This window comes from Triturus cristatus, chromosome 3_2, assembly GCF_964204655.1.
Source record: "Triturus cristatus chromosome 3_2, aTriCri1.1, whole genome shotgun sequence".
In the NCBI taxonomy this organism is placed as follows: Eukaryota; Metazoa; Chordata; class Amphibia; order Caudata; family Salamandridae; genus Triturus; species Triturus cristatus.
In genome coordinates, this window is record NC_140584.1 from 978,289,331 (window position 1) to 978,316,020 (window position 26,690).

General features: G+C 45.5%; 1 protein-coding gene across 1 annotated transcript in view; it reads right to left on the bottom strand.

The window, feature by feature from the left end:
* NUP88 (nucleoporin 88) overlaps window positions 1–26,690 on the bottom strand; it is a 262,426-nt gene that overhangs the window by 227,878 nt on the left and 7,858 nt on the right. The window contains exons 2-4 of the mRNA XM_085649559.1: window positions 9,511–9,680; window positions 6,056–6,181; window positions 5,719–5,805 (exon numbers count right to left, since the gene is read on the bottom strand). Of these exons, the coding sequence (XP_085505685.1) occupies window positions 5,719–5,805; window positions 6,056–6,181; window positions 9,511–9,680 (383 nt within the window). The remainder of the gene's footprint in view (window positions 1–5,718; window positions 5,806–6,055; window positions 6,182–9,510; window positions 9,681–26,690) is intronic.

Here is a 26,690-nt window from a genome sequence, read left to right on the forward strand (position 1 = left end):
ATCCACAAATTTCCCCCCACCCAGCGTTCCCCCAGGTCTCCTGATAAAAATGGTACCTCACTTGTGTGGGTAGGCGGGTAGGCATAGTGGCTGCAACAGGAAATGGCCCAAATCGTACTGTGGAGACTTCAAAATTACCTGGTTTGGGGGGGGCTTGGGGGGGGCACCTGAGATTTTGGCCCCGGGCTCGGCAGCCATCTTGGGAAAGTACCAAACCCAAACATTTCTGAAAACTAGACACCTGGGGGAGTCCAATGAGGTATGGCTTGCGTGGATCCCCCAACGTTTTCCTACCCAGAATGCCATGCAAACCTCAAATTTAGCTGAAAAAACCCCACATTTTCCATATATTTTTGTGTGGAATCACCGTGTAGGCACAGATACCCACAGCGTTCCCCCGAGTCTCCCGAGTAAAATGATACCTCACATGTGTGGGTGGGGCAAGGGCCTGTGACTGGGAAGAGCCCATAACATAGGGAATAAGGGTATAGCACCGAGAATTCTAAGCGCTACATTTTTTTTAAAATACTTTTTTAGCCAATTCTGCATTGGACAGCCACACAAGTGAGGTATCATTTTACTCGGGACACTAAGGAGAACGCTGTGGGGTAGGATATTTGTGCCGGCACGGTGATTCCACACAAAAATATGTGCAAAATGTGGGGTTTTTTCAGCTAAATTTGAGGTTTGGGTGGGGGGGGGGGGAGGTGCTTTCCCCCCACCCCCCCCCAAAACCAGGTAGTTTTGCTATAGGTAATTTTGAAGTCTCCACAGTACGACTTGGGCCATTTCCTGTTGCAGCCACTATGCCTACCCACACCAGTTAGGTACCTTTTTTATCGGGAGACCTGGGGGAATGCTGGGTGGTAGGAAATTTGTGGATCCACACAGATTCCAGAACTTTCCCACACAGAAATTTGAGAAAAACACTAATTTTTCAGCGAAATTTGAGGTTTGCAGGGGATTCTGGGTAGGAGAATGTTGGGGGACCCACGCAAGCCATACCATGCTGAACTCCCCCAGGAGTCTAGTTTCCAGAAATGTGTGGGTTTGGTAGGTTTCCCTAGATGGCCGCCGCGCCCAGGGCCAAAAACTCATGGGACCCCCCTTGCAAAACCAGGTTGGTTTGTGATAGGTAATTTTGATGTCGCCTCAAAAGGTTTTGGGCCCTTGCCTGTCACGGGTCCTTGACCCACCCACGCAAAAGTGAGGTACCATTTTTCTCGGAAGACTTTGGGGAACGCGGGGTGGGTGGAAATTTGTGGATCCACGCAGATTCCAGAACTTTCCACTACAGAAATGTGAGGAAAGTGTGGTTTTTTGAGAATGTTTAGGTTTGCAAGGGATTCTGGGTAACAGAACCTGGTGAGAGCCAGTCTAGTCACCCCATCCTGGATTCCCCTGGGTGTCTAGTTTCCAAAAATGTATAGGTTTGCTAGGTTTCCCTAGGTGCCGGCAGAGCTAGGGTTAAAAACGTACAGCTAAGCACTTTGCCAAAAAAGGGTCATTTTTCACTGTGAAATTGTGGTGTGTCCACGTTGCGTTTTGCGTCGTTTCCTGTCGCGGGCACTAGGCCTACCCAGACAAGTGAGGTGCCATTTTTCTCGGAAGACTTTGTGGAACGCCGGGTGGGTGGGTGGTTGGAAATTTGCGGATCCACGCAAATTCCAGAACTTTCTACCACAGAAATGTGAGGAAAATGTGGATTTTTTTTTACAATTATTTAGGTTTGTAAGGGATTCTGAGTATCAGAACCTGGTGAGAGGCAGTCGAGTCACCCCATCCTGGGTTCCCCTGGGTGTCTAGTTTTCAAACATGTATAGGTTTGCTAGGTTTCCCTAGGTGCTGGCAGAGCTAGGGTTAAAAAACTACAGCTAGGCACTTTGCCAAAAAAGGGTCATTTTTCACTGTGAAATTGAGGTGTGTCCACGTTGCGTTTTACACCGTTTCCTGTCGCGGGCACTAGGCCTACCCACACAAGTGAGGTACCATTTTTCTCGGAAGACTTTGGGGAACGCGGGGAGGATGAAAATTTGTGTATCCAGGCAGATTTCAGAACCATCCACCACAGAAATGTGAGCAAAATATGTTTTTTTAACACTTTTTTTAGGTTTGCAAGGGCTTCTGGGTAACAGAACCTGGTGAGAGGCAGTCCAGTTACCCCATCCTGGATTCCCCTGGGTGTCTAGTTTTAAAAAATGTATATGTTTGCTAGGTTTCCCTAGGTGCCGGCAGAGCTAGGGTTCAAAAACTACAGCTAGGCACTTTGCAAAAAAAGGGTAATTTTTCATTGTGAAAATGTGGTGTGTTCACGTTGCGTTTTGAGCCGTTTCCTCCACACAAGTGAGGTACCATTTTTATGGGGAGACTTAGGGTAATTCAGATTTGTAAAGCAACTGTTATTACCTATTGACGTTTGATGCATTTCTGCCTTTCAAATGAAAGACAATGTGTAAAAAAAGTCATTTTGAAAAATTACCGATAATTCTCATGCTAGTAGGAGTATTCACAATTTCGGAAATGTGCAAATATCTACAGTTTCTAAACTCTATATTTTGTTCCCTTTTCAGAAATACAAAGTTGTCTTTCATACCGATTTTTCCATGTATACATTTTCCCAGAATATTTGCTATATACCCGGTACATAATAAAAAAACATTGCAAGAAGCTGCTCAGTTTTTGGCTCTGGGTTCTTCGGGTTCTTGGTGAACCTACAAGTCCTATATATCCCCACAACCAGGAAGGTCCAGCGGATGTAACGGTATATTGCTTTCAAAGAGCTGTCCTAATTATAATAAGTTACAGGTGAAAACGTGGACACAAAAGGCAGTTTTTTTCAACTACTTTAAAATTTTTCCTATATTTAACTTTTAGTTTCTATAAAGAAACCTTGATGGATTTACACAAATGAACCCTTGCTGAATTCAGAATTGTGTCTACGTTTCTAAAATGTGTAACTTTCCAGGATCTATTATTGCTTTCATACCCATTTTATCTTTAACTGGAAGGAGGTTGAAAGCACAAATAAATAACAAAAATAGGCTATGTTCCAGAAAAATGTCAAAACTGTGTAAAAAATTTTGGTTTTCTGACAAAAGTCTGTCATTCCCTAAAAGCTGGGAAAATGGTAATTGCTGCCCCACAAACCCTTATTTGATACTATTTGCAGGGGAAAACACAGACACTTTCATTTACAGCACTTTTTTCCCATTTTTCCCCCAAAAAACAAAATTTAGCTGTATTTTGGCTAATTTCTGGGTCCCCTCCAGGGGAATCCACAAACCCTGGGAACCTTTAGAATCCCCATGATGTTGAAAGAAAAGGACGCAAATTTGGCATGGATACCTTATGTGGTCAAAAAGGTTACAGGGGCCTAAGCGCCATCTACCCCAAATAGCCAAAGAAAGGCTTAGCACAGGGGGGGGAAAGGCCTAGCAGCGAAGGGGTTAAACCCCCTATCGGGATTGGGTCAAGAAGCATTTCCATTCTCATAGCTGCGCTTGAACATACCTAAAGATTTTGAGCAGGAAGTGGAATGGTAGCAGGAAAGGCCTAGTGGTCAGGCCTGAGACTTGGAGAGGGCCCTGTATGAAGGCGGTGACAAATTCCAGTCTCTAATGACCTTCAGGTGCATTGTGGAGCATTTATCGCATGACTGAGTCGTGTCTGGAAGCTGAGCGTCAAAGGCACACCTCTTGCAGGCCCATGACCGACATCTGCTTCCTGCAGTCTCAGCACAGCTTGAATCCTGTTGTTTTTAGCAGGGACATCTTTCAATACCACACCATGCAGCGTCGTTTAGGGAGTCATCGGAAGACTAAGTGGGAGTGGAGCTCCAGATCTGCTTCAGAAGGCATGGAAAGAAAGAAAATGATGTCAGCAAGCATCGGTGTTGTCACCTGTCCGTGCGAGGGAGTTCTGCCACAAAAATCTCCAGATCCAGTCAGGGGGGATAATCTTAAAATCTGCAGTTCGAAGTATCCCTCAGTAATTTCACTGCTATTGAACGCATCATTAACTGGGCCTAGAGAAGAATTCACAAGCACTTACCAATGTTACAACGTCGCTCAATGATTACGTATTTACTATGGCACAGGATGGGTCAACAAGTACAGAATTTCGTTACTGTATGTCAATGCTTTCAAACAGGCATCAAGATAGTAATATGTCCATACAAGCAGTGCATAGGTCAGATGAGCCGCGGGAGAAAACTGACTTTCTGAATTGTAGTTGAAATTACCAAACACTTAGAACATTCGGTGGTGGTTGTTATTTTTCAAAATTAATTCACTCGGTGATTACACTGCTGTTGAGTTTTAGCATAGTATTTTTGCTACAGGTGTGTCAAAACAATGGTTTGCCCGTCAATGGGGTACAATTTGTTTTAAAGGATGGAAAACAATTGATCGACAGTGGGGTAACTCATTACAATGTCGCTCTTTAGAGACAACAGTCAAACCACCTCAAGGAGAGAATGAACAGAATCTTGATCGAAGGCGTTTAGACACCATTCGAATAGAAGGGATGGGGTGCCATTTAATATGAAACAAACTGTGGAGTTACAATATCACTCCTCATGCCACAACAGTGGTGACTCAGTTTAGGTACTAGAAGAAAAGAGACATCAGTGCCTAGCTGATTCTTTGAGACCACTGGTCTTCAATGCCAACAGGTTGATATAGATGCGGGGACGAAGGTCGAGTATAACCAGGTAAAGTCTAAGTAGTATTATGAAAAGAAGTTTGGTCTCAAGGATGATAGCATTTTGGTAGGTGCCTAGGTTATGATTTAAAAAAAAAAATGCTAAAAGGCAAGGCTAAATTTAAGTACAGGGCGTCTGAACTAGTGCTTACGGTGACCAGAATTGCTAGGTTACTGGAGAATGGTAACTCGCACAATCATTCAATTGAGATCGAAGAGAAAAACTAATTATTTGAAGGCACTGGTTGTAGTAACAAGTTTGACAATTTGGCTATGGGTGAATATCTCAAAGCATGAGGAAGATAATCTATTGGTAACATTGGTTTATCTGCAAGGACGTTTGACTTAATTTGTAGGATTCAATGCCCGACAGGGATCCTGAAATGAAGGTGATGTGACAAGCATTTCTTCTGATATCCATTTGGTCAACTTTAAAACTGGTGCTTCTATTTCTAGGGCAATTATGCTGACGGTTGTACTGTTTTGAGCAGTGAAAGACTGTTTTAAGTTCCGGGGCATTTCTTTGATGATGTAATGTAATAGTTTTATTTGTTCCGATTAAAACCAAACAACAACAAAAAAGATGTAAAATATTCTTCTGTTCTCGTGTTCTTAATGTGGTCTTTGGCTTGCAGCAACATGCTTACGAGACTAATTGAGCACGTTGGTCTCAGAGTGCGCATTTGTTGTTCTTGGCTCATGTCTTGGCTTTTCTCTATTGTCATAGTTCTCGGTTTCAAGAGAGCCACTGCTGATTCAAGAGGACGTTGTAATAGCTTTTTGAGAGGCCTTTATTTTTTTAGAAATAAATTTGCATATTCTCTAGCAAATCCTGGCTTGGAAAGTCTTTATTTCTAATCAGCTGTTGCTAGTTAACATCACAGCGCAATGCTAGCAAGGAATTCATACTCAAACATAGGTGCCATTGCATTAACAAGCAGCATAATATACGCAACCTACATACCATTTGCTACAAGTTTTTTCCTTACAGACCATTAAAACAGTCATACCACTTACGCTTTTGGAAGCAGAGTATTCTCCTCCTCAGGCTCTGAAAGGGTGAGAACTTTCACGGGAGTGAGGGGGTCCTTTAAGCTGTATATCCTTGACAAAGCAATACATAAAGAAAAATTATGAACAAAACAGTGGTTCAAGAGTCATAAAATGGCAAAATCACAGCATTCTGGCAAAAAGCAAGCAGTAAAGCATTGGGTAAATAAGAACAATTTTTCACATTTAAAAAAAAAAAAACACACAGATGAAGCACATTTTGAGTGTGTCTGGGAAGAATAGACTGAAGGTGTACGTAAGAGGCAGTATGAGAAATTAAACAGTTTCCAGAAACAACTGTTACCTTATTGAATTATCGGATGTCAACAGAACTAAATGAGGCTCCAGAGACTCACAAGGGTACCAGGCTGCATGTTTTAAAGTGAGTGAAGTCGAGCTGGTGAATAATCGTTCAGCCACAGGAATGGTCCTTGAACCAGAAGGAAAAACATATCAGTCATGTATAAACTACTTGGGAGGGGGGGGGGGGGGGGGGAGATAATCACTCCTTTCACTATTCTCACATCATGTCTCGCATATCACAATTACAAAGTATTCATCCATCATTAAAGCCTCAAGATACATCCAACTTTATATTTTAAAAACAATCAATTACTTTGGCTAATCAATTGAAGGTGAGGGCCACACACAGCAATCCATTTAATCCAAATTTGTAACATGAATTTGGTTCCAATTGAATAATGTGATGAAAATCACTATGCAGTTATTTGAGTCTCTAATAACCACAGGCTACGCTTGAAATGCTCAATACACTTCGATCCCTGTCTAGCAACCAAGCAAAGCTTCTATAGTGAGTGCACAGAAATCAGATAAATGGTAGATTTTTCTGTGTGGTTTGACTTTTGTTACGAGTTTAGATCTTATAATTCCTGCCCTGTGACTATATGTGGCACATTTCATCTAGCAAGTAACTGTGGGCATGACTGGTTCAAAAAAATATGAAGAAGGAGCCAGCTGTATGTTTGGACAGTCTACATTAAGTCTCTATTTCATAGGTTTCTTGATGCACTAACAAGACGAACATCTCCAAGAAAGTGCATTACCACAGATGTGCCATACCAGAGATGTGGGGAATGACCAGGTTTGACTGCCTATTCATTATCTGATTGTTCAATGACATACAATTGTTAGGGGGGGAACTGGGGAAGATGTAAAGAGGATTGTCTGCCTTTCAGAAAATAGGTAAAATGCAGCTTTCAACATGGCAGATTTTCAGTTTCCCTTTAAAAACGTGTTAAGCAATGTTGCAGAGTGGTGACTGATGGAGTGGCTATGAGGCTATTGATATACAACGCAGTTTGGGGATCTAGACCGATACAAACGTTGCCTTCAGCTTCTTCACTTTAGCGTGGGACCATCAATCCCGAGGAAGTGCTAAAAACTGATTTGAAAGGGCAACATGGGTGGTCAAAGACCCTGGTTTAACATGGGATAGGGCTCCGGGCATTTGTTCACTGGAGCAGCAGAGTAATAGAGCTTACTGGGACAGAGGGCATTTCACTCTGCGCCTTTTCTTTACGACACAGAATACTGGGTATTAGCAGTGAAAGTCGGGCAGAAATATTTACAGTATTTTTTTTAAACAGACCAGTTAGGAAAGGTGATTTTTTCTAGTTTCTGAGCAAATCTGATTTGCAGAGCAACAGCGCCAACATGGTGGGGAAACAATTTGCATCGTTTAAACTCGGGTATTTCTTCAAAATATTTTTGTGGGTCATCATACATAAAGAAACACAAGGAGACGAAGGACGGAACGCTGAAACTTGTCAGACACTCAACCCCAGTCACAGATCTGGGTTGTTCACTTTGCCTCTGGGTTTAACCCCTTGAGTGCCCATGACGAGATAGTCTTGTCATGGGCCGCGGTTGCGCTGTGCCCATGACGAGACTATCTCGTCATGAACCCCGCCCGCTAATTCAACGCCCGGCACAGGGCGGGGAAAGGGCGGGGCACACAAGGGGTTAAGCAAGTCTGGCTGATGTTACCCCGAACCCGGTCTCAGGATGCTTGTTTCCGGTCCAGGGAAGACCTGGCTTGGCAGTTCGGGTTGGACTAACAGGATCAAGACTGATTTGCATATGGCTTGTTCTGAACTGGGGTGGTGAAGTGAGCTAAAGAACTATGATGGATTCAACCCGGATCTGTGACTGGGGGTGAGTGTCTGAAAAGTTTCAGCACTCTGTCCATCATCTCCTTGTGTTTACATAAAGAGCCAGGGAAAGACGGTAATTCCAACCAACCATTTCACTGGAGACATAATATATGATTTCAAGGATCCATTTGAGTGAGGGCTTGTGCTGAGAGATTAGTGGAACCTTAAAAGACCAGGATGGTAACTCCTGCGGAAAAGGGGCATTAAAGTATGCAACAAAACATTGCCTGTTCCTTGATGCACAGCGATTTCAACTAAAATGACGTCTTGAAACAGCTACACAAACTATTCCTTGAAAGAAACATCTTCAGTGTTAATTAACAGCAAGAATTAGAATGTGAAACGTGTTTGCTGTCAAAGCATTCAACTACGTACAAAGGCAGCATAGTAGCGAGGTATTGCCATCTGGCTCTGCTGGAAAAAAAGGTTTTGATTTAAACCATGAATTATATGTGGCTGTAATAACAGTGAAAATTATTAAAGGCCATTCTGCGCTTGGAATCTGGTCGAACTGAGGAATGGTTGATTTGAAGCTGTGCTGTAGATAAAAGATAAGCAGCAAAATGTATTTGTTTATAAATATGAGATTGGATGGAAACAAAGATAAAGAAAAATAGGACTGCACATTTAAGATTTCATGGTGTCTAAAATAGAAGCTGGTTGTTTTTTCCTTCTTTAGTAAATGAATTACGAGCTTATTAAAAGTAACTGATTTTAAAATTATGGTGGTTAGGAAAATATCATTAAGACTGTTGCCAATGTACTCATTGAAATGAATGTGTAAAAAGAGATATCTTTGGACAGCAGTGATATCACATGATCTCACTTCTCATAAAAGCGTAACTTCACTTAGAACTTAGTACCGCAAAAACTATTATCCAAGTGCAGATCATATTCTTAGGCTGAGACACCAAGCTTGTCATCTAGTAGTGCATCTTAACAATCCCTTAACACAATATTACCTCAAGTCTGAACCCTAAAACACTCCATTAACAACCTAAATTTCTAGACCCCTTCGCAGAAAAATTCAATAAAAAACAGATGTGCAACTTTTTAACCAATTTCTGTCACTTTATGTATGAAATAGCTGATGCATCTACCTATAAATTTAGAAAACATCTTATTTTCAGATACTTTATAGCTATATAACGTTTCTTCATGTTAGTCTCCGCTTTCTTTGTTGAGGGGAAATTCGTTAACACAAAACATTTCCAGAACCCTGATGCACATTTTTAAAACTATCACCTCACAAATTAGCATTTTATAACATGTTTGTGATTATTGATTACTGTGTTCTCCCAGCTGCCTTGAAGTTTCTAAAAATAATCTTTTTACCTCCCACCCAGCAGCAATGAGATTCAAAGAATATACTATTATTACTTGGAATTTGCATACTGTTATTTTGGAATTTGCTTAGAATCCAGCCTGCTAGTAGAGTGGCATGAACACTCCTAGGCTGCAGGCGAGAAGCATTTGATCTGTTTTAACTTTGGAGGCTAGTTTCATCTGTCCTTGCTGCCCCACTCCTAATCATGAAGTGTGTCGTAATGTATTTGTGTCCTATGTAACCTAAATAAACACTTACCGGCAATTGACAGTCTTTTCACCTCCTTGAAATTCTGAATTCTTCCCCCAGCGCTTTGGCACTTCTAGCACCATTATCCCTTTGATTCCGATGAGTGCCACGTGGTGATGCAGAGGACTGACCAGAACATGGAGGACTTCAAACAGGGGTGCGTTTATACATTGTAGAGTCTGAAAACGTAAAATGATGCAAGTCTCAACATGTGTCTAAAAACGTAAGCTAAAACTCCTAGGTTATCACATGATCTTCAAAAAAATATTTTTCTGGATAACAAGTGAATTTAACCTCTGGCTATGGTAACTTGATATGAAGTTAGATCACCAACTACTGTGCCAGGACACATTGCTGATGACTGAACTAATTGCAACCCCCTCACCCCCACCAACACTGTTGACACGCTTCTGCAGGAGAAAATGAAAAAAAGTGCCTTGAAATGGCAGAACAGGCCTATGCAACCTTACAAAATGCAAATATTGATTCCCAGTGTCTCTACCCAGCCTTGCTAATTCTGGCACCAGCCAAGGAACTTGTGTGTCAGACTACAGAAGGGTTTGTCCCTATCAACTGCAATAAAGTCACGGTTACTAATCACTGGTATAACTTAAACATGTGCAGACTATTACCAGTGGGTTGTAGCTTTCAACATTTGTGTCCCTCTTCATGGGGGTAACATGTAAGGATTAGTAGAACCCACTTAGGTGCAATTGAGATCTGGTAGACTCTAAAACATAGGCGAGTGGTGTGTGTTCCTTGTGAAAGAGCCTACGCAGTTGGGCCTACTGAGAGATGGAGCATCAGCTGGCTTTCTGGGGACAGCCGGATGGAAGAGGGCGCTTTGCCGGCTGATCACTGTGCCCTTGACGACCTGGGAGCACAGGGTTCTAGTGGTACCTGCTCCAGGTGGACAACGTCTGGAGAGCCACGGAGGTACCATGAGCAGAGTAGCGTATCCGGGACAAGACCAGAGGGGACCGCACTGACCTATACAAGCGGCCTGGAGGGACACAGAGGTGCCACCCACAGAGAATGGTGCACACAGGACAATCCTGGAGGGGGCCGTGCTGATCTGGGTGAGTAACCCAGGATACTTTTTTGGGTTTCATAGGTGTGCTGCTGGGACCCTAGAGAAGGTAGAGTACAGTTGGCCTACAGCCTGACTGACACAGCTGCAGCAATAAATGAGGCTTGAAGGAACCCGCCAGGGTTAATAGCCTGGCAGAGGAATTGCAAGCCCTTTCCTTGGTGAGATCCCTGTGAATGTGGCAAAACTAATGGGCAGGGAAAAGGCTGAAATGCTCAAAAACTGCCACCTTCGCCGCAGCTGGCACCTCACAAAGAAGTTCAACACTTGAAGGACACTAACAATTTGATAGAGGAAGTGGAAACGTTTTTGGTGGGGCCTGGGGGGCAAGGGTAGGCTCCAGCCCCAAGCTACAGCCCTTGGTAAAATCGCACCGATTTTCTCAAGCAGATCTAAACACTTCTCACCAACACTCACTGGTGGTCCACCTGCTGACATTGCTTTTTCTGCACCCAGTACCACCTGAAACACTTCAGAGAAGGCCTCCTCGCACCATGCTTTGGGCAAATCATTGCACCATGTGGGTTTGGATCCTGTCATTGTTAGTAAAAACAGATATGAGGTTCTTTCTAATCTTTCCAGTAGCAGTGCTTTGAAATCTCTAATGTAACGAACACTAGTAGAGGTGCATGTGCAACTTGTAAATGTGAGCGCAAGGGAGGCCGGGATCTTCAGGCAGTGCTTATTGTGGTTAAGAATTTACAAGCAGAGGTCAGCGACTTGAAAGCTCAAATCTCTGCCTTAGACTAAAAAGTGGGGGCCCCAGGGCAATTAAAACCCCCTGCAAACATCCAGAGGGGTCTTTTCCTAACTCCTCCTATCATTCGCCTACAGACTAACAAAACTGGCAAAAAAGTGCAAAGGGTCGGGTGGTAAGGGCAGGGAATAGTAAAAACCCGCAGTCACAACTTGCAGCCAATGCCCCAATAGCTGTGCCCAGTACACCTCAAGGAGGGTCTTTCCCAAACTTAGGGCCCCTGCATCTTTACTACAACCTTCCATCATAGGACACCATCATACCACAGACACTAGGCCAAGCCCAAAAAAGCCAAGGGAAGAGGTGGGCAGTAATAGGGCTACTAGAGATCCCATTGGAAACCTACCAAACATTTTCCTGTCAAATGTCCCAAAACTAAGAGCAGGGGCAAAAGAGGATGAGAATCCCTTAATATCAAATGTATTTATTTGATTAGACACGTCCACAAATGTTTCTCAATAATTCCATCAAATATAATCCAAGAGGAGGAGCTTAGCGCGCATCCAAGATGGTCGCGTGAGCACAGGGCTCCCCGGACCCTCGCCGCTCCTCGCAAATTATCCTGATGATATCCTAATTTCTTGGACAGGCTTTCGAAGGCGAACCTAGACTGAGCCCATAACTCTTTCCAGAATTTGAATCGGACTTGGGCGACCGAAATTACGGCATTTTGAACTTTTGAGGCCCACCTAGAGGCCGTGCCGGGCACTTGGTGATCTGTGGAGCCGGGGCGTAGTTGAACAACAACGGCATTGGGACCTCCTCAGTTGCCGTGTCCCCACTTTCGGTTTCGCTTTCGGTTTCTGGCGTGGTCTGATTGAGGGCCTGTTTCGCTCGGCCGGGGACCAATCCAGCCTCCTTCTGTGGTCATCGCTGCCTTCTCATCACAGCGTACTGGGTCAAGTCGCGCCTCTCTCCGGACCCCACGAGCCAGCTTCTTCGCCGGCTGGTGCCCGACCTGCCGGCGGCCATTTTCACTCGGTCTTGTGGGCCCCTCCGGGGTGCATCTTCCACCATGGCGGGCAGGGGTGAACCCGAGAAGCGGAAGACCAAGACGTCTCTCCGTGGGGGACAGTTCCAGACAAATGTTATGGACCGCTATACTCAAGCCAAAGGATCCACCGGGCCTTCCAGCAGTACCCCGGAGGACGCCAGAGAAGACCTATCTGCCCCTGCTGACTTGTCCCTGCAGGACATTATGGGCGCCATCACCGGCATGAAGGAGACCATCGGCCAGCAGTATGAGGCCCTGGCTCATAAAATTGACAAGGTCGCCATTGACGTCACTCTAATCAGGGCTGACCTGTCCAAAACTAACGAGAAGGTGAAGTCGTTGGATTTGAAGACCTTCAGCCTCACGGCCGATGTGTCGGGACTTCTAATAGACCTTGGCGCTCTGAAATCAGCCAACGACTTGATGTCCCATCGGCTGGACGATTTTGAGAACAGGGCAAGACGCAACAACATCCGCGTCATAGGTGTTCCGGAGAATCCCGAGACTGGTTCTGTTGACCTCCTGGTCGAAGATCTAATCCTTACTCATCTTGCCCCTTCTGGACTCAGCAAGTTCTTCGCTGTGGAGCGTGCACATCGTGTTCCGGGCGGCAAGCCCAAGCCTGGCGCTCACCCCGAGGCCTATCATTGCTAAACTTTTTCATTTCAGGGACCGTGATGCGATTTTGCAGGCCTCGAGGGTGCACGGCCCGGTGAAATTTGAAAACTCCTCTGTCAACTTTTTCCCGGACTTCACTCAACTTGTGCAGAGACAGAGGATGGGCTTTCAGGGAGTTAAGCGACGTCTTCGGGACCTGGGCTTGAAGTATGCCATGCTCTTCCCTACCAGGCTTCGAGTGGAACATGAGGAACGGACCTTCTTTTTTGAACGACCGGACAATGTGAGTGACTGGTTGGATTCCCTGCCTGGCCGGGGCGATCGAACGGGGCATCCTGGTGGTGCCGAGGGTAGTGAGCCTCCACAGAAGTTACTTTTCGGTCCCTAACCTTGATAATCGGACATTGCTCAGTTGGGTTCTACCTCTTTTGTATATTTTGTCTGATAGTAGTCCGCGTCTGGGTGGAGGGTGGAGACGGGCCTCTCTCCTCCTCCGGGGTCTTTTTGTAGAATGGGATTGTTAGGGCGACAGGCACACTGCATTTTGGGGTGGTTTTGTTGTTTGCAGGGGTGCAGGGAGGGGGGAGTTGTAATGGGTTTTGGGTGGGGTGTTTGTGTTTTCTCTTCTCAAGGCGGCATATTGGTTTTTTCTTTCCTTCTGGTGTCCTGCTCTCTGGGGGGAGACTCCTGCTACTTTTGTGGGGATGGGGGGTAGTGGGTTGAGGTTGATATCTTGGAACGTCAATGGATTGGGGGATCGTATCAAACGGGGTGTTGTATTGCAATATTTGCGTTGTTTGACTCCTGATGTTATACTCCTGCAGGAGACGCATTTGGTTGGCAATGTGTGTCATGCTATGAACAGGTGGGGATACAGATTGGTTGCACACTCTGGGTTCACCACTGGTTCCAGAGGGGTCGGTATTCTTGTCCGGTCTTCCCTCCCACTAGAGATTGATAATGTCATCCTTGACGACAGAGGGCGTTATGCTGCCCTAACTGGGAGGTGGGAGGGCAGGACCCTTTCCTTGGTTACGATATATGTTCCCCCAGACCTCCAGGCCTCCAGACCTCTACTTTCTCTGATGTTGGCCGGATGTTGTTGGAACTCCCCGGAGGTTAGGCACTTGGCCCAGGGCATTTCAGACCACTCCCCTGTGTGGCTGCTTTTTGACACGAGGACGCAAGCGGCGGGCGGATCGCCCCTATTAACCCTTGGTATCTGCGCAACCCCAGTACTCGCGACAGCCTCATTAAGTCGCTCGACCACTACTTCCTGGAGAACGAGGGGTCTGTCCTGTCCTCAGTGTCCCTGTGGGAAGCTTTCAAAACTGTTATTCGTGGACAGGCCCTCTCTTTAATAGCTGCTACCAAGAAAGCTAAGAATGGGGAGGTCGTGAGGCTAGAGGCTGAAATACTGCAGTTGGAGGCTGAGCTAGACTCGGGTGTCACCCAGGATAGGCTCCACGCCCTTGGCTTGAAACAGTTCGAATACAAATCCCTTGTTACTGATGCTGCCAAGACACTGTACAGGGAACAGCAAGGTAGACTGTATGATGTTGGGGATAAGGCGGGTAAACTGATTGCGTGGCTCGATAAGAAGGAGAGAGTGAACCGCGTGGTCCCTGTCCTTCAGGATTCCAGCGGTGTGCGTGTGACTGACCCTGGTGAGATTGTGGAGTGCTTTGCTGATTATTTTCGTGTGGTTTACTCCCCGGTGTCCGACAGAGATGAGGTTGACTCTCGTTCCTTGTTGAGGAACATTCCGCTACCTTGCCTGTCTGAAGAGGATCGAGAGTGCATGGAGGCATCGTTGTCAGCAGACGAGATTGCTATCGCGATTCGTTCCCTTCATACTGGTAAGGCTATGGGCCCTAATGGATTGCCCATTGAATTGTACAAATTGCGTCCGGATAAAGTCGCGCCTTTTCTCCGTGATATGTTTATGGAGTCACATGAGCTTGGTTCCCTCCCTAGTGACCAGCGTCTGGCCACCATAGTTGTGATTCCCAAGGAGGGCAAGCCTCGTGATCGTTGTGCCTCATACAGGCCCATTTCCCAACTGAATGCTGAGCCAACGATCCTCGCTAATCGCCACCTCGCTGTTATCTGTGAACTGATTCATCCAGATCAATCTGGTTTCATCCCGCACCGGAACACCGCTCTCAATCTGCGGCGTTTGCATGGCGTTCTCGCCAGGGCGGAGTTTCTTTCCGAGCCGGCCATCTTGGCTTCCTTGGACGCCACGATGGCCTTTGATACTATAGAATGGCCGTACCTCTGGGCCACACTGGCGAAGTTCGGTTTCGGGCCGGGATTTATTAGTTGGGTCAGACTTTTATATACTGATCCGCTGGCTCAGGTTGTTGTCAATGGGAGGGTGTCCCAGCCCTTCGCTCTCGGGAGGGGTACTAGGCAGGGGTGTCCGCTGTCCCCCCTGCTCTTTGCTCTTGCTTTAGAACCGCTCGCAGCCTGGCTCCGATGGGAACCGTCGATAAAGGGCATTCAGTGGGCCCCTGGCTTTGAGGACCGAGTCTCGTTGTACGCCGACGATATTCTTTTGTACCTCACCTCCCCGCGTGAATCCCTTAATGTCCTTTTTGACGTCCTCACTTCTTTTGGGAAAAACTCCGGGCTGATCATTAACTGGTCCAAATCCTGTGTGTATGTTATTTCCGGTGACCTTCCCCCCTTGCCGAATAGGTTTCCCATTCAAATTTCGCAATCCGGTTTCAAGTACTTGGGGATCTACGTATCGCTGGACCCGGCGGTTCGCCATGCGCATAATCTCCTTCCTCCTCTCCGGCGATTGAAGTTGGACGTGGCTCGCTGGCGTAGGTTGCCGTTGTCGCCGCTCGGTCGAACGGCACTTTTTAAAATGATGTCCCTGCCCCGATTTCTCTACGCACTCCAGAACTCCTTTGATATTATTCCGGCGGCCTACTTCCAGGAGGTGGAGGGTCTACAGAGGAGCCTTATTTGGGATGGTCGCGCTCGCATCGCTCTTGCAAAGCTGACTCTCCCCTTGTAGGACGGGGGCATTGCGCTCCCGGACATCAGGAGGTACTATCGGGCCTCCCAGCTGTCCGCTGTCAACCATGCTACGTATGCACCCGGCCCAAATCCGGCTTTCGAGATGGATAAATATCAGTTGCCCGTGGCAACTTCAATAGAGCGCTCTATTCTCGGACGGCGGGGAGGAACCTAACGGGACCCACTAAGATTGCAGTGCGTGCGTGGAAGGATGCCAATGTGGCCATGCGTTGGAATGATCGCCTGACACGAGCGACCCCCCCGTTTGCGTCGGACGGATTGGGATGCCTCTGGACGACGAAAGGTTTTGAGAACTGGGATATGATTGGCATTAGCAGAGTGGGTGAAAGGTTCTGTCAAGTCCTTTGCGGCGCTTCAGAGTGAGTATGAGCTGAGTGAGAGGGAGTTCTTCAGGTACGCACAGGTTCGCCACGCTTTGCTGTCGGCTTTCAAGGCCGGTACCACGATCCCCGCAGCTTCACCACTCGAGGACCGTATACTTGATGGTCATCTGCCCGATAGTATGATTTCTTTGATTTACAAGAAGTTAATCAACAGTCGGGCGGACCTCCTTGTGCATCTTCGGGAGGCCTGGACCGGAGACGGGTTGGAGTTGGATGACGAGGACTGGCAGTCTGAACTGTCTTCCCCGAAAGAGGTCGCCATTCCTGCCCATCTCCGTCTTGTCCAGCTTAAAATTCTTCACCGTGTGTATGTGACGGGTCCTCGTTTGGTTGCGATGGGTTTTTCTTCTGATGGGCTGTGTAAGCGCGGCTGTGGTATGAGTGCCACCTTCCTTCATATCCTTTGGGAGTGTCGCGAGGTTGCGGCTTATTGGCACCGTGTGCATGCGGTAATGCAGTGTGTCACTGGGGTTGCTCTGTTGCCTGAGGCTCGTCGATGTTTGCTGAATGTATGGGAGCCGAATGATTACAACGTTGCCCAGGCCCGGTGGGCGGCACTTGGGAACATGAATGCAAAGAGGGATATTGCGCAGCTTTGGGGCTACCGACAGCCTCCCGCCGTGTCAGTGTGGAAGGAGAACATGGACTGGTGTATGTTCAGGGAGAAGACGGTATATCTGGTTCGGGGCAAGCCTGGGGCGTGGAGTAGAATTTGGGGTCAGTGGAACGCCTACCGAGGTAACATTTGTACGCCCCCTTTTGAAAACACTTCTGATATTTCCCTGTCCCCCTGATCCTGAGGTTCCTTGCATACTGTACTCTTTACGCTGATTGTTCTGGCTTCCCCGCTGCCTCCCCCTCCCCCCCCGGTCATCTTTATTGACCTCCTGTTTCTTTACCTGGTTGGGTGGGGTCTCCCCGTCGGCGCTTGACACTCTAGACTGTATCTCGCCTTGAGTTTTTTGTTTTTCTTTTTTGTTCGTTTTCTTATCTTCAAAATATCAGTATTCTGTCTAACTTCTGAGTTGCCGAGCATAACTTTTGTATTCCTGCTGCGCCTCTGGGGATCAGTCGCTGCTTTGTGACGTCACATAATTAGCATGCATGTGCTAGCGGCCGGCCCTGGTGGTTGTAGGCCCATGTTTGTATTGCTGGTTTTCTGCACAATAAAGTTTTAAAAAAAAAAAGATATAATCCAAGCCTCAAGATCTCATGACCTAACAGCATTGAACATGGACTAGACTGAACTCAAAATCAGACACAGGCAACTGGTGGATGGCCTTGAGGGCTTGGGACTACAAACAAATCTTCCTTTAGGCTCTGCAATCCAGTATAAACTCATGGCTCCCCATTTACGACTGCAAGCGCCACCTGCTTTCTCAGCAGCCTCAACTGACAGGGACGAAATGGGGGCTTCTCCATTAACTTGCCTCAGCTTAAGCCCATTGGCAGGTATGCACGAGGGGTCTAACCATGCAAGGGACTGGTCCCTTAGTAACCACCCGACAGCGACCTATACAGACGAAGGCCATCTTATTTTACCGGCCTTAGGTGGTTGTGTTGCCCTGAAGCAGAGCAACAGCTTGTCCTGGAATTTTGCAGGCCTTAAAAATAAAATAGGCAACCCAGATTTGTGTAAGTTCATTGACCTTTTCGATATTTGTTTAATGCAGGAGACATGGTGCGTGTATAAGGGGGGGGGGGGGTTACCTGAATTTCCATGTTCAAGCACAACACAATGTAGCGGTCGACTGTCTGACAGCCTAATAATTTGGAGTTTTGAAGTGAGGTCATTAGAAGTGGCCTCTACTGACATACAGGGCATTCACATAACTGGTAAGGGCGTACGGCCATTGTACATATATAACATCTACAATAGAGGAGTAAGAGAGGTGGGGGAGTCTCCAGCACTTAAGTATTTTCTGACCCTTAGGGAGATATACAATCGGAATGATCTCATGTTAGTTGGGGGGAGACTTTAATACCACCTTTGAGTCCTTAGTTGATTTTGGGAGACTCATAAGAGAGACTAAGACCAAGGAGTGGGGAATCCTGCAATTGGACGTACCGCCCATTAAAAGATGCACGGGGTAGATGCCCAAATGTTGTCACTCACACTGACTTGTGGCCAGGAAGCCTGTAGTGGTCATACTAAGTCTGATCCTGCAGCATCTCACACATTTAACAGGCCGGGCCACACTAGCAGGATTGATTATGTACTTGTATACCTCGCCTTCTGTAGCTCAGTGGTTGACAGGAGGGTGATCACAAGGTCAAACAGTGACCATAATGCTATTCATTGCACAATGGCCGACTTAACTGCGCACCATAGATGCACCCTGAAATGGTTACGAGTTGACCTCGGCCTAAGACCCCACACAAAATAAATGAGGCGCTCTCTAATGCCCTCAGCCACATACATAATCTGAGCAACCCAGCTAATAAGAACTGGGCCATTAGGGGTATTCATGAGTCCCTATTTGCTACAGTCTGGGACCTTCTTCAGCCCGGTCAAAGTAGGACTGGTTCCTACACCAAAACCAGTAATACATGGTTCAACAAGGAGTGTAGAGTAGCAAAGAGCAACTTGCTCGTGGCTTTGAGAAGTGGGGATTGTGAAACAAAGGCCAGGAGGGACCAGTATATAGAGATACAACTGAAAGTGCAGTGATCCTGGGATGCCCAACTATGGGATCTCATGTTTGAGACAGTTCGGTCCAATGACCTAACACAATTTGGAAGCTAGTGGCCAATGGAAGACAAACCACTCATTTGTTTATGAACAACCACACCAAACTGCTGTCATATGGGAGCACTTTTCAACACTTTATGGCATAGAAGCCGAATACACTTACACACTTCCTGAGTTAGGTGGGCAAGTATCTCTGGTGTGGTCCCGGGCCTCTTCATTGACATAGAAACAACTAGAAAGGCAACCAAGAGTCTTGTTCCAGGAAAGGCTGCAGGCCCAGATGGCGTCCCTGGGGATGTTTTTATTGCATACACTGATAATTGGGCAAACGACCTGAAAACGCTTACTATGGCAACCCTGGAGGAAGCAGAGATCTTATGCTCGTGGAAAGCAGCAGAACTAGTTCAGATTCACAAAAAAGGCCCAAAGGCCATCCCATTAAATTATAGGCCAATTAGCCTGTTAGATGTCTCGCAAAAAACAATTGCCAGACAGATACTATTTTCCCTAGAGGAATGGATAGAGGAGGCTAATGCCCTGTCCTACCTCCAAGAAGATTTTCGCAAATAGGTCAGCACCATATGTCAAGTGTTTCGATTCACGATTATTTACTGGAAGACGGTGAAGAACATATTTATGTTATTTTTGTGGATCGAAGCCGTATAAAAAAGGCTTTAGTCTACCTCAGAATACATCCCGGCTCAGGTCCGATTGAAATTCGGTCCTATCCAACAGGAGATAGGGAGAAAATATGCCACAATTAAAACCTGGTACAAACTTTGGCAGAACCGATCCAATATTTTACATGATGCCTTGTGGCGAGCCCAGGAAGACGATCCAAGTTCAAGTTACGGCAAATTCATGAAAACTGCATTGAAGGAAACCAACACAACAGAACTTTGGGCTCAGAATCCCTCCTTCCAAGTCTTCCGCAGAATGACAAACAAAGCGGCCATGCTTCAATCATTATTAGAAGATAAACGTACTTTAGCGAAAAGGTCCCATGCTTGGATGGTTCTTCAATCCAATACATCACCATGACCGGCGGAATACCCAAGTACTACATATTCTCCTCATTTGAAACGAAAGCAAATGGCGATTAGATTTGGGGTATTATCGAGTTTGGCGAATCAACCTGCATGGGAGTATAAATGTTCCAAAATATGTAGCTTATGTGTCGCAGCATGGCAAGATTTCATTCACCTCATCGGTGTCTGCCCCTTTTTAAAATCTATCAGAGTGTTGCTACTAAAAAAAGCATTCAACGATAGGGGCATTCGATACTTGAAGATCAGCCATCATCAATGGACTTGGTACAACAGATCCTCAATTGACCTGTAAGCTGATGAAATTTGTATTACTTTATGAGAAGATCAAATGGCCGAAGAAATTAACTACTGCTAGTCCAGTGATGTCCAGCGATCCGCCAACCCCATTGAAATTCTAAATGCAAAATGTTTTTTAATGTTAACATTCGATGAAATGCCAATTCTGTTGACAATTTTATGATACAGAATCAAGCTTCGTTTTTAAGTGTTTACATGATAAGGATTCTGCTCTTTGCTTTTAAGATAAAATAATTACATGTCTTTTCAACATGATATTGTTATGGTTTTTATTAACTTAAACAATAAATTATTGAACTGAACTGGGGGATCTAAAAACAGCATACAATCTAGTTCCAACAGTCAAATTATGGGAGACGCTGAGGGACATGGGTATCCCTCCTCCTCTTTTAGATATTCTAATACGTCTACACACAGATATCTTCGTTAATGTCCAGTGGAGCCAGCAAGGGGAACTTACTATCAGATTAAGGTCAAACACGGGGTAGGGCAGGGCTGTGTGTTAGCCCCTATTCTGTTTTCACAGTACCTGAATGGTGTAGTGGCCTCTATGGAGCATTGTAATGGGGATGCACCAAGGATAGCAGGTCGTAGTACACCAATATTACATTTTGCAGATGACGCTTTGCTGGTTTAAGGCCTACAGACCCTTGTGGATCGCTTTTCAGAGTTCTGTAAGGAAAGGGACCTGGTAATCAGTCAGGGAAAAACAAAGTTTATGACCATCAGCCCCCACAGGTCCTTCAAGGGCTCAATTAGCCTGGATGGTACCCTTCTAGAAAGTGTGACAGAAATTGTTTACCTGGGTATCGGACTATCTTTCAAAATTACCTGGATCCCCCAAATCAAGAAGTGAACTCTCAATATAACCCACTACGTTTCGGGTGTTTTAAGGATGTACCATTCCTCTAAAACCAAACAGATTTCCCCAGCACTTAGTATTTAACAGGTGAAGTAAGTGGGGACTGCTTTGTATGGGCCGAACTATGGGGGCACATGAGGCTCTCATCATGGTCCATTGGGGAAAAACATCTCTTAAGCGCCATCTTAAACCTCCCAAAGAATACGCCTATCCTCCCCTTGCATTGGGAAACTGGAGTTAAAGCAATTGCAAACAAAGCCCAACTCAGGACAATTTAATATTGGAGAAGATTGAGTACTACCCCAGCTTTCAAAGGTTACTATTCCGCTGTCAATGAGATAGTCGCTTTGGACTAGGGAAAAAAGATCAAATGGCTGTCCTGTCTTAGGACACTCTTAATCGAAATAGGCTGAGGTGACAATTGGGGCATGGACCCCCTCAAAGAGTTGCTTGACTAAGGTTGGTCTTAAAGAACTTCATTGGGCATATGTGTGGGGAAGGGAGATACGAGATAAGAGTCTAGGCCTACTTACGGTTGATTTTATGGACCCAAGGTACACCTGTAGGTTTGGACCTTTTCTAGACTATACAACTATAACAACAGTAAGGAAACTGTATCTGCAGTTTCGTAAAGGTTCTTTTCCTGTAGATCAGACAAAGTCCAGAGCACACAAGTGGTTGCGCACTGAAAAGTTAGGATCCATTCATATACAAGTCCAATCCAAGCTGTGCATAATCCAATACGTCTTTATTTTCATTGATGTCATCAAAAAGCCAGCCAACATGTTTCGTACTTTAAATTCGTCAGGGTAGTTAGAGTCGTGTATCAATCAGGTTTAGTGCTCACTCGCCGTAAACCTAGTCCCTTAATTGCATCGAATTATCCTATGTCCTGCTGATGTAAGTAATTCAACTAGGGTTCCCTATTAGGCCTCCATCCCAGACACCTTAGTCCGTGTCCTGCTCCATTTTTATCAATTGGCACACCTGTGGAAGTCCTGTTCGTAACGTATGGATGTGTGGAGGTGCGTTAAGCTATACAGATGGTGCAGTACACGGACTAAGGTGTCTGGTATAGCGGTCTAACGGGCGACCCCAATAGGCTGGGATTGTTGGTCTAATAGGCTACACTAATAAGCTGAATATGATGGGCATATGAAAATAAAGACGTACTGGACTTGTATATGAATGGACCCTAACTTTGCAGTGCACAAGCACTTGTGTGATTTGAACTTTGTCTGACCTTTTGATTGCACATTGAAGGCAGCAAGTGCTTGGGTATTGTGCATGCAATAAAATTACAATTTTTGAGAAACTGGGACAAGCGGAGGTGCAATATATGGGGCGGCAGACTGCTCTATGGTGTATGTCGTTCTTTTCCTGAGTTTTCTTTCTGCCAAGAGTGCTCGACCCAGTCTAAGTGTGACATTTTGTGCCCGTCCTGCCTTTCGGAAGACGAAACACTTTAGAGGTGGATTGTTCCCATTTGTAGACAACTCTGTGCAAGGCAATGTCACACTGGCTTTAGGATATTTTGTGTAGAGACAAGCAAGGCCACAGTGTGTGCTGTTGCGAAGTTTTCATATTGGAGCTGGATTATCCGTGCACATACAACGGCCCCTCAACAACCCGCTGCACCCAGTTCTTTCAGCTGACCAACTGGAGCACCTATTGGCATGAAAATCCTGCACTGCATTTAGTGTATTCAGTTTTTGACACTTAAAAATCTAGAAGCACGTTATTAGAGATGCAAAGCACTATCTGCACCAGCTTTGGTGAAAAACTAGTTAATATTGAAGTAGGCACTAACTGTGTACAGCATTTGTCACAATGCAAAGTGACGAACTGTGTTGGGATGTGAGGCAATGTGCTCCCAACCCCCTTCTCAATAAAGAAATATGTTGGGGGCGTGGCTTGTGCTCGAGGAAGATAGCCATGCCTGTGCGAAGCTCAGCAGGGCACCAATAGCAGAGGCGAGGCAGCGGTGGTCGCCCTTTCGCTTCATTTTCAGCGCCCGGGAGAGACGTGCACCTCTGAAACACTGTAGTGTACATTTTTTTCTCCTCAGAAGCTCCCGCCATTTTGTATCAGGGCAGAGAGAACACACACGAAAGGTGAATAGCTGTGTGCCCACGGTAATGAACGCATTAACCCGCTTCAATGTTTGACACCTACGTATTTTCCACTTTAACTTCATTTTTACAGGCAATTTTAAGGAAAATAATGCCTGCCTGCCATTTTCCTGCCCATAAAGTATTTTTTCTTTCATTTCCTTCTGAAACAATGGTGTGATAATTAGCTTTTCACTCTTGCACCTTAAATTTCGTATTACTGTTCATTAATGTACACCATTTTACTTAGAAGCATCACCTTATATTATTATTTTATCTCAAGCTAATTTCTCCGTGGAAGTTTAGGATAAATGAATACTTACATGTACCGTTACCATGCCTTTAAAGTCACTCTTTAAACATACGTCAGACAGAAATATTAAACATTCCTCTGCAATCTCTCAGACTATCACCTTAGTTCTTCTGTATATAAAGACACTGCCTTTTCCTCCTCTGCTTCTCCTAATATAGGTCCTCCAACAATAAATGCAGGGAATGTATCAACTAAGACTTAAAAAGATTAACCCTCTCCTACCAAGTCTCTGTCAAGTGCGTCCATGGACCTCCTGTTCCAAGAGATTATGGCTCTGCGCCACAGCTTAGTGACAGATGGTCTCAAATGGAAGAAAGACTTTCCCCAGCAGCAACAGCAAATTACAAACTTCAATGAACCCTTGCACGAGGAAAACGCTCTCTAAACACAAGTCCTTGCCCTTCAAAAACAAGTTGAAGACCTTCAAAATCGTAACAGAAGAAACAACCTACTGCCTTCCTGAAGGTACAGAAGGCACAGATCCTATCACATTTTTCAAACCCTTTCTTCTAAAACTACCAGATGGACCTATACTAAATATTCAATGTGCTCACAGACTGAGACATCTGCCTGCATCTTAAAAACCTAGAGGTGCAATTCTTTATTTTCTACAATAAACTGAACTACTACAAGTCATCTCTGCAGCCAAACAGACAAAATGAATCTTGTGGTCAGGTCATCGTCTTTACTTCTCCATGGATTATGCCATGGGTACCGAAGAAAAACGCAAAGTTTTCTTAAGCATGAAACCAGCATTTCACTCCACTGGTGATCACTTTGGACTATTCCACATGTGCCTCTTCAAAGTCAACGAAACAATAACATACGAAGATTCTAGTAGGCTGCAAGCTTTTCTGTGGACGTATACCATTGAGACTATATGTTTATGTTTATGAGATTTAGAGGTTTCTAGATCCACTGTAAGGAAGTGCCCTTTATTGACATGGTACCCCCATTTTTTTCCTGGTACATGATGTTATTTCGACTGAACATGCATGGGATTCCTACCAACCAGGACCCAGTGCCAGAGCGCTTTCCCAAAAACTATACAACAGTTTCCTCAATAGGCAAAACCTTTAGCACCCTCTGCAAGTCCCTAGTAAATGGTACGCTGGTTCCCAAGAACTGAGGTACTAAAGAGGGTCCCTTAAGAATTGCAGCACGAATTGTGCCACCCTAAGGGAACCGTCACTGAGCCATGCAAGACTGCTATTGCAGAGAAAGGTGAAAACGTGACATGTCTTACATCCCTGCATGCCATGTCCCCTACCACTGCATATGATATTTGGAAGTCAAACCTATAGCAGGTCTGACAGCCCTAAATCAGGGTACTCAATATTATATATGAGGGCATATCTGCATTATCAGATATGCCCCTGTGCTGGTCAGCCCTATTGCTGCCAGAGCAAGTGACTAGAGAAGCCATCTTAAAGCATGTACTGAACACTGGTGAAAACGAGTTCCTCAGCTACATCAAGGCTTCAGTGAAAATAGGGCTGTTTGGCGCCAAACATCTCTTCTTGATGAACCCCCACTGATGCCAGTATTGGATTTACCAAAAGATGCACTCAGAGGGCACCTCAGAGGTGCCCCCTGAAAACCTACCAGTCTCTGGTTTGCTTGCTGACTGGTTTCTACCAGCCTGCCACAGATACAAGTTTCTGACCTCCTAGGGTGAGAACATTTTGCTATCAGGATGTCAGGAGCAAAAGCCTGTTTGGGAAGAGGGTATAACACCCCCTCCTACAGGATGATCAGCTGATTAGCATCCTTGTACTGGAGAGCATCAACGGAGCCACCGCCTTCCGAATGCGAAGTTGGCTCCCCTCACAGGAGAGGAAGCCAGTTTTAGTTAGTAAGTGTAATGAATGTGCTTTTCACAAGAAGGACACACCCAAACCCTGCACTCCCACCTGGCAGGCTAATTTACCACTGTACCTTTTAATAATACACGTTTGCACAGCACTCTCCCACTGTGGAGGAAAAAAGACAAATTCAGGTGCATTTAACACAAGTTTATTAATGCAATGTTTGGAAGGGTAGGCCAAATATATCAGTATATCAGTAAATGCAGATTCTCAGGTATCAAACACTTTTAAATGAGCAAGTAAAATAAAACGCAGGATATACACAAATAGCAAAGAGTAGAAAATATATACATATAAATGGTTAGGAACACCTCACCGACTGAAGTTGCATCATCCTGCCAACTCAAGCTTTGGGAACCCCATCAAAAGCCCAGGTAGGAGTATCAATCAGGACTCAAGTTCCGTCACCTCCACAGCAATACGTCTAGTCTGTGGTGAACTTCCACCTGGCCCCCGAAAGTTCCCAGCTTAAATATCATTACTAAACGTAAGAGGAAGCTTCTAGAAAACCTCGCCCCTTTCTCATTAGAAAACAACGAGCAGACTGGTACCCGTCGGTGTCAAGGCCAAGACGGAGGCTGGCCAAGCTCCCGTATTTTGGCTCTGAAACAGAGTTGTACATTCTACAGATAATATCCAGTTCACTCTGGTCAGTGAAGAGCAAAAAACAAGTGAAGAGCAAAACACCTGCCCTCCCCACTTCGCAGCTACATGCGAGCAGCAAGGCAAAGCCAGAAAACAAGATGAAATGAGGCCATGTCAAAGCCAATGGTAAGAACCTATAATTCTCATAACCCACACATCTTGCAAGCACTGAAAAAGCTTGAAGCAAGGTAAAGTCAGAAAGCAAGATGACATGAGGCCATGTCAAAGCCAATAGTAAGCACTCATAATTCTCATAACCCAAACAACTTGCAAGCACCACTGTGCACGCCAAAGAGCTTGAAGCAAGGTAAAGTCAGAAAGCAAGATGACATGAAGCCATGTCAAAGCCGATTGTAAGAACTCATAATAATTCTCACCAATGCACAACACCGAGCACTTGTGTGCACCACCGCCCACAACACTGCACTTCGAGACCAAAGAGTACATTCCACACCT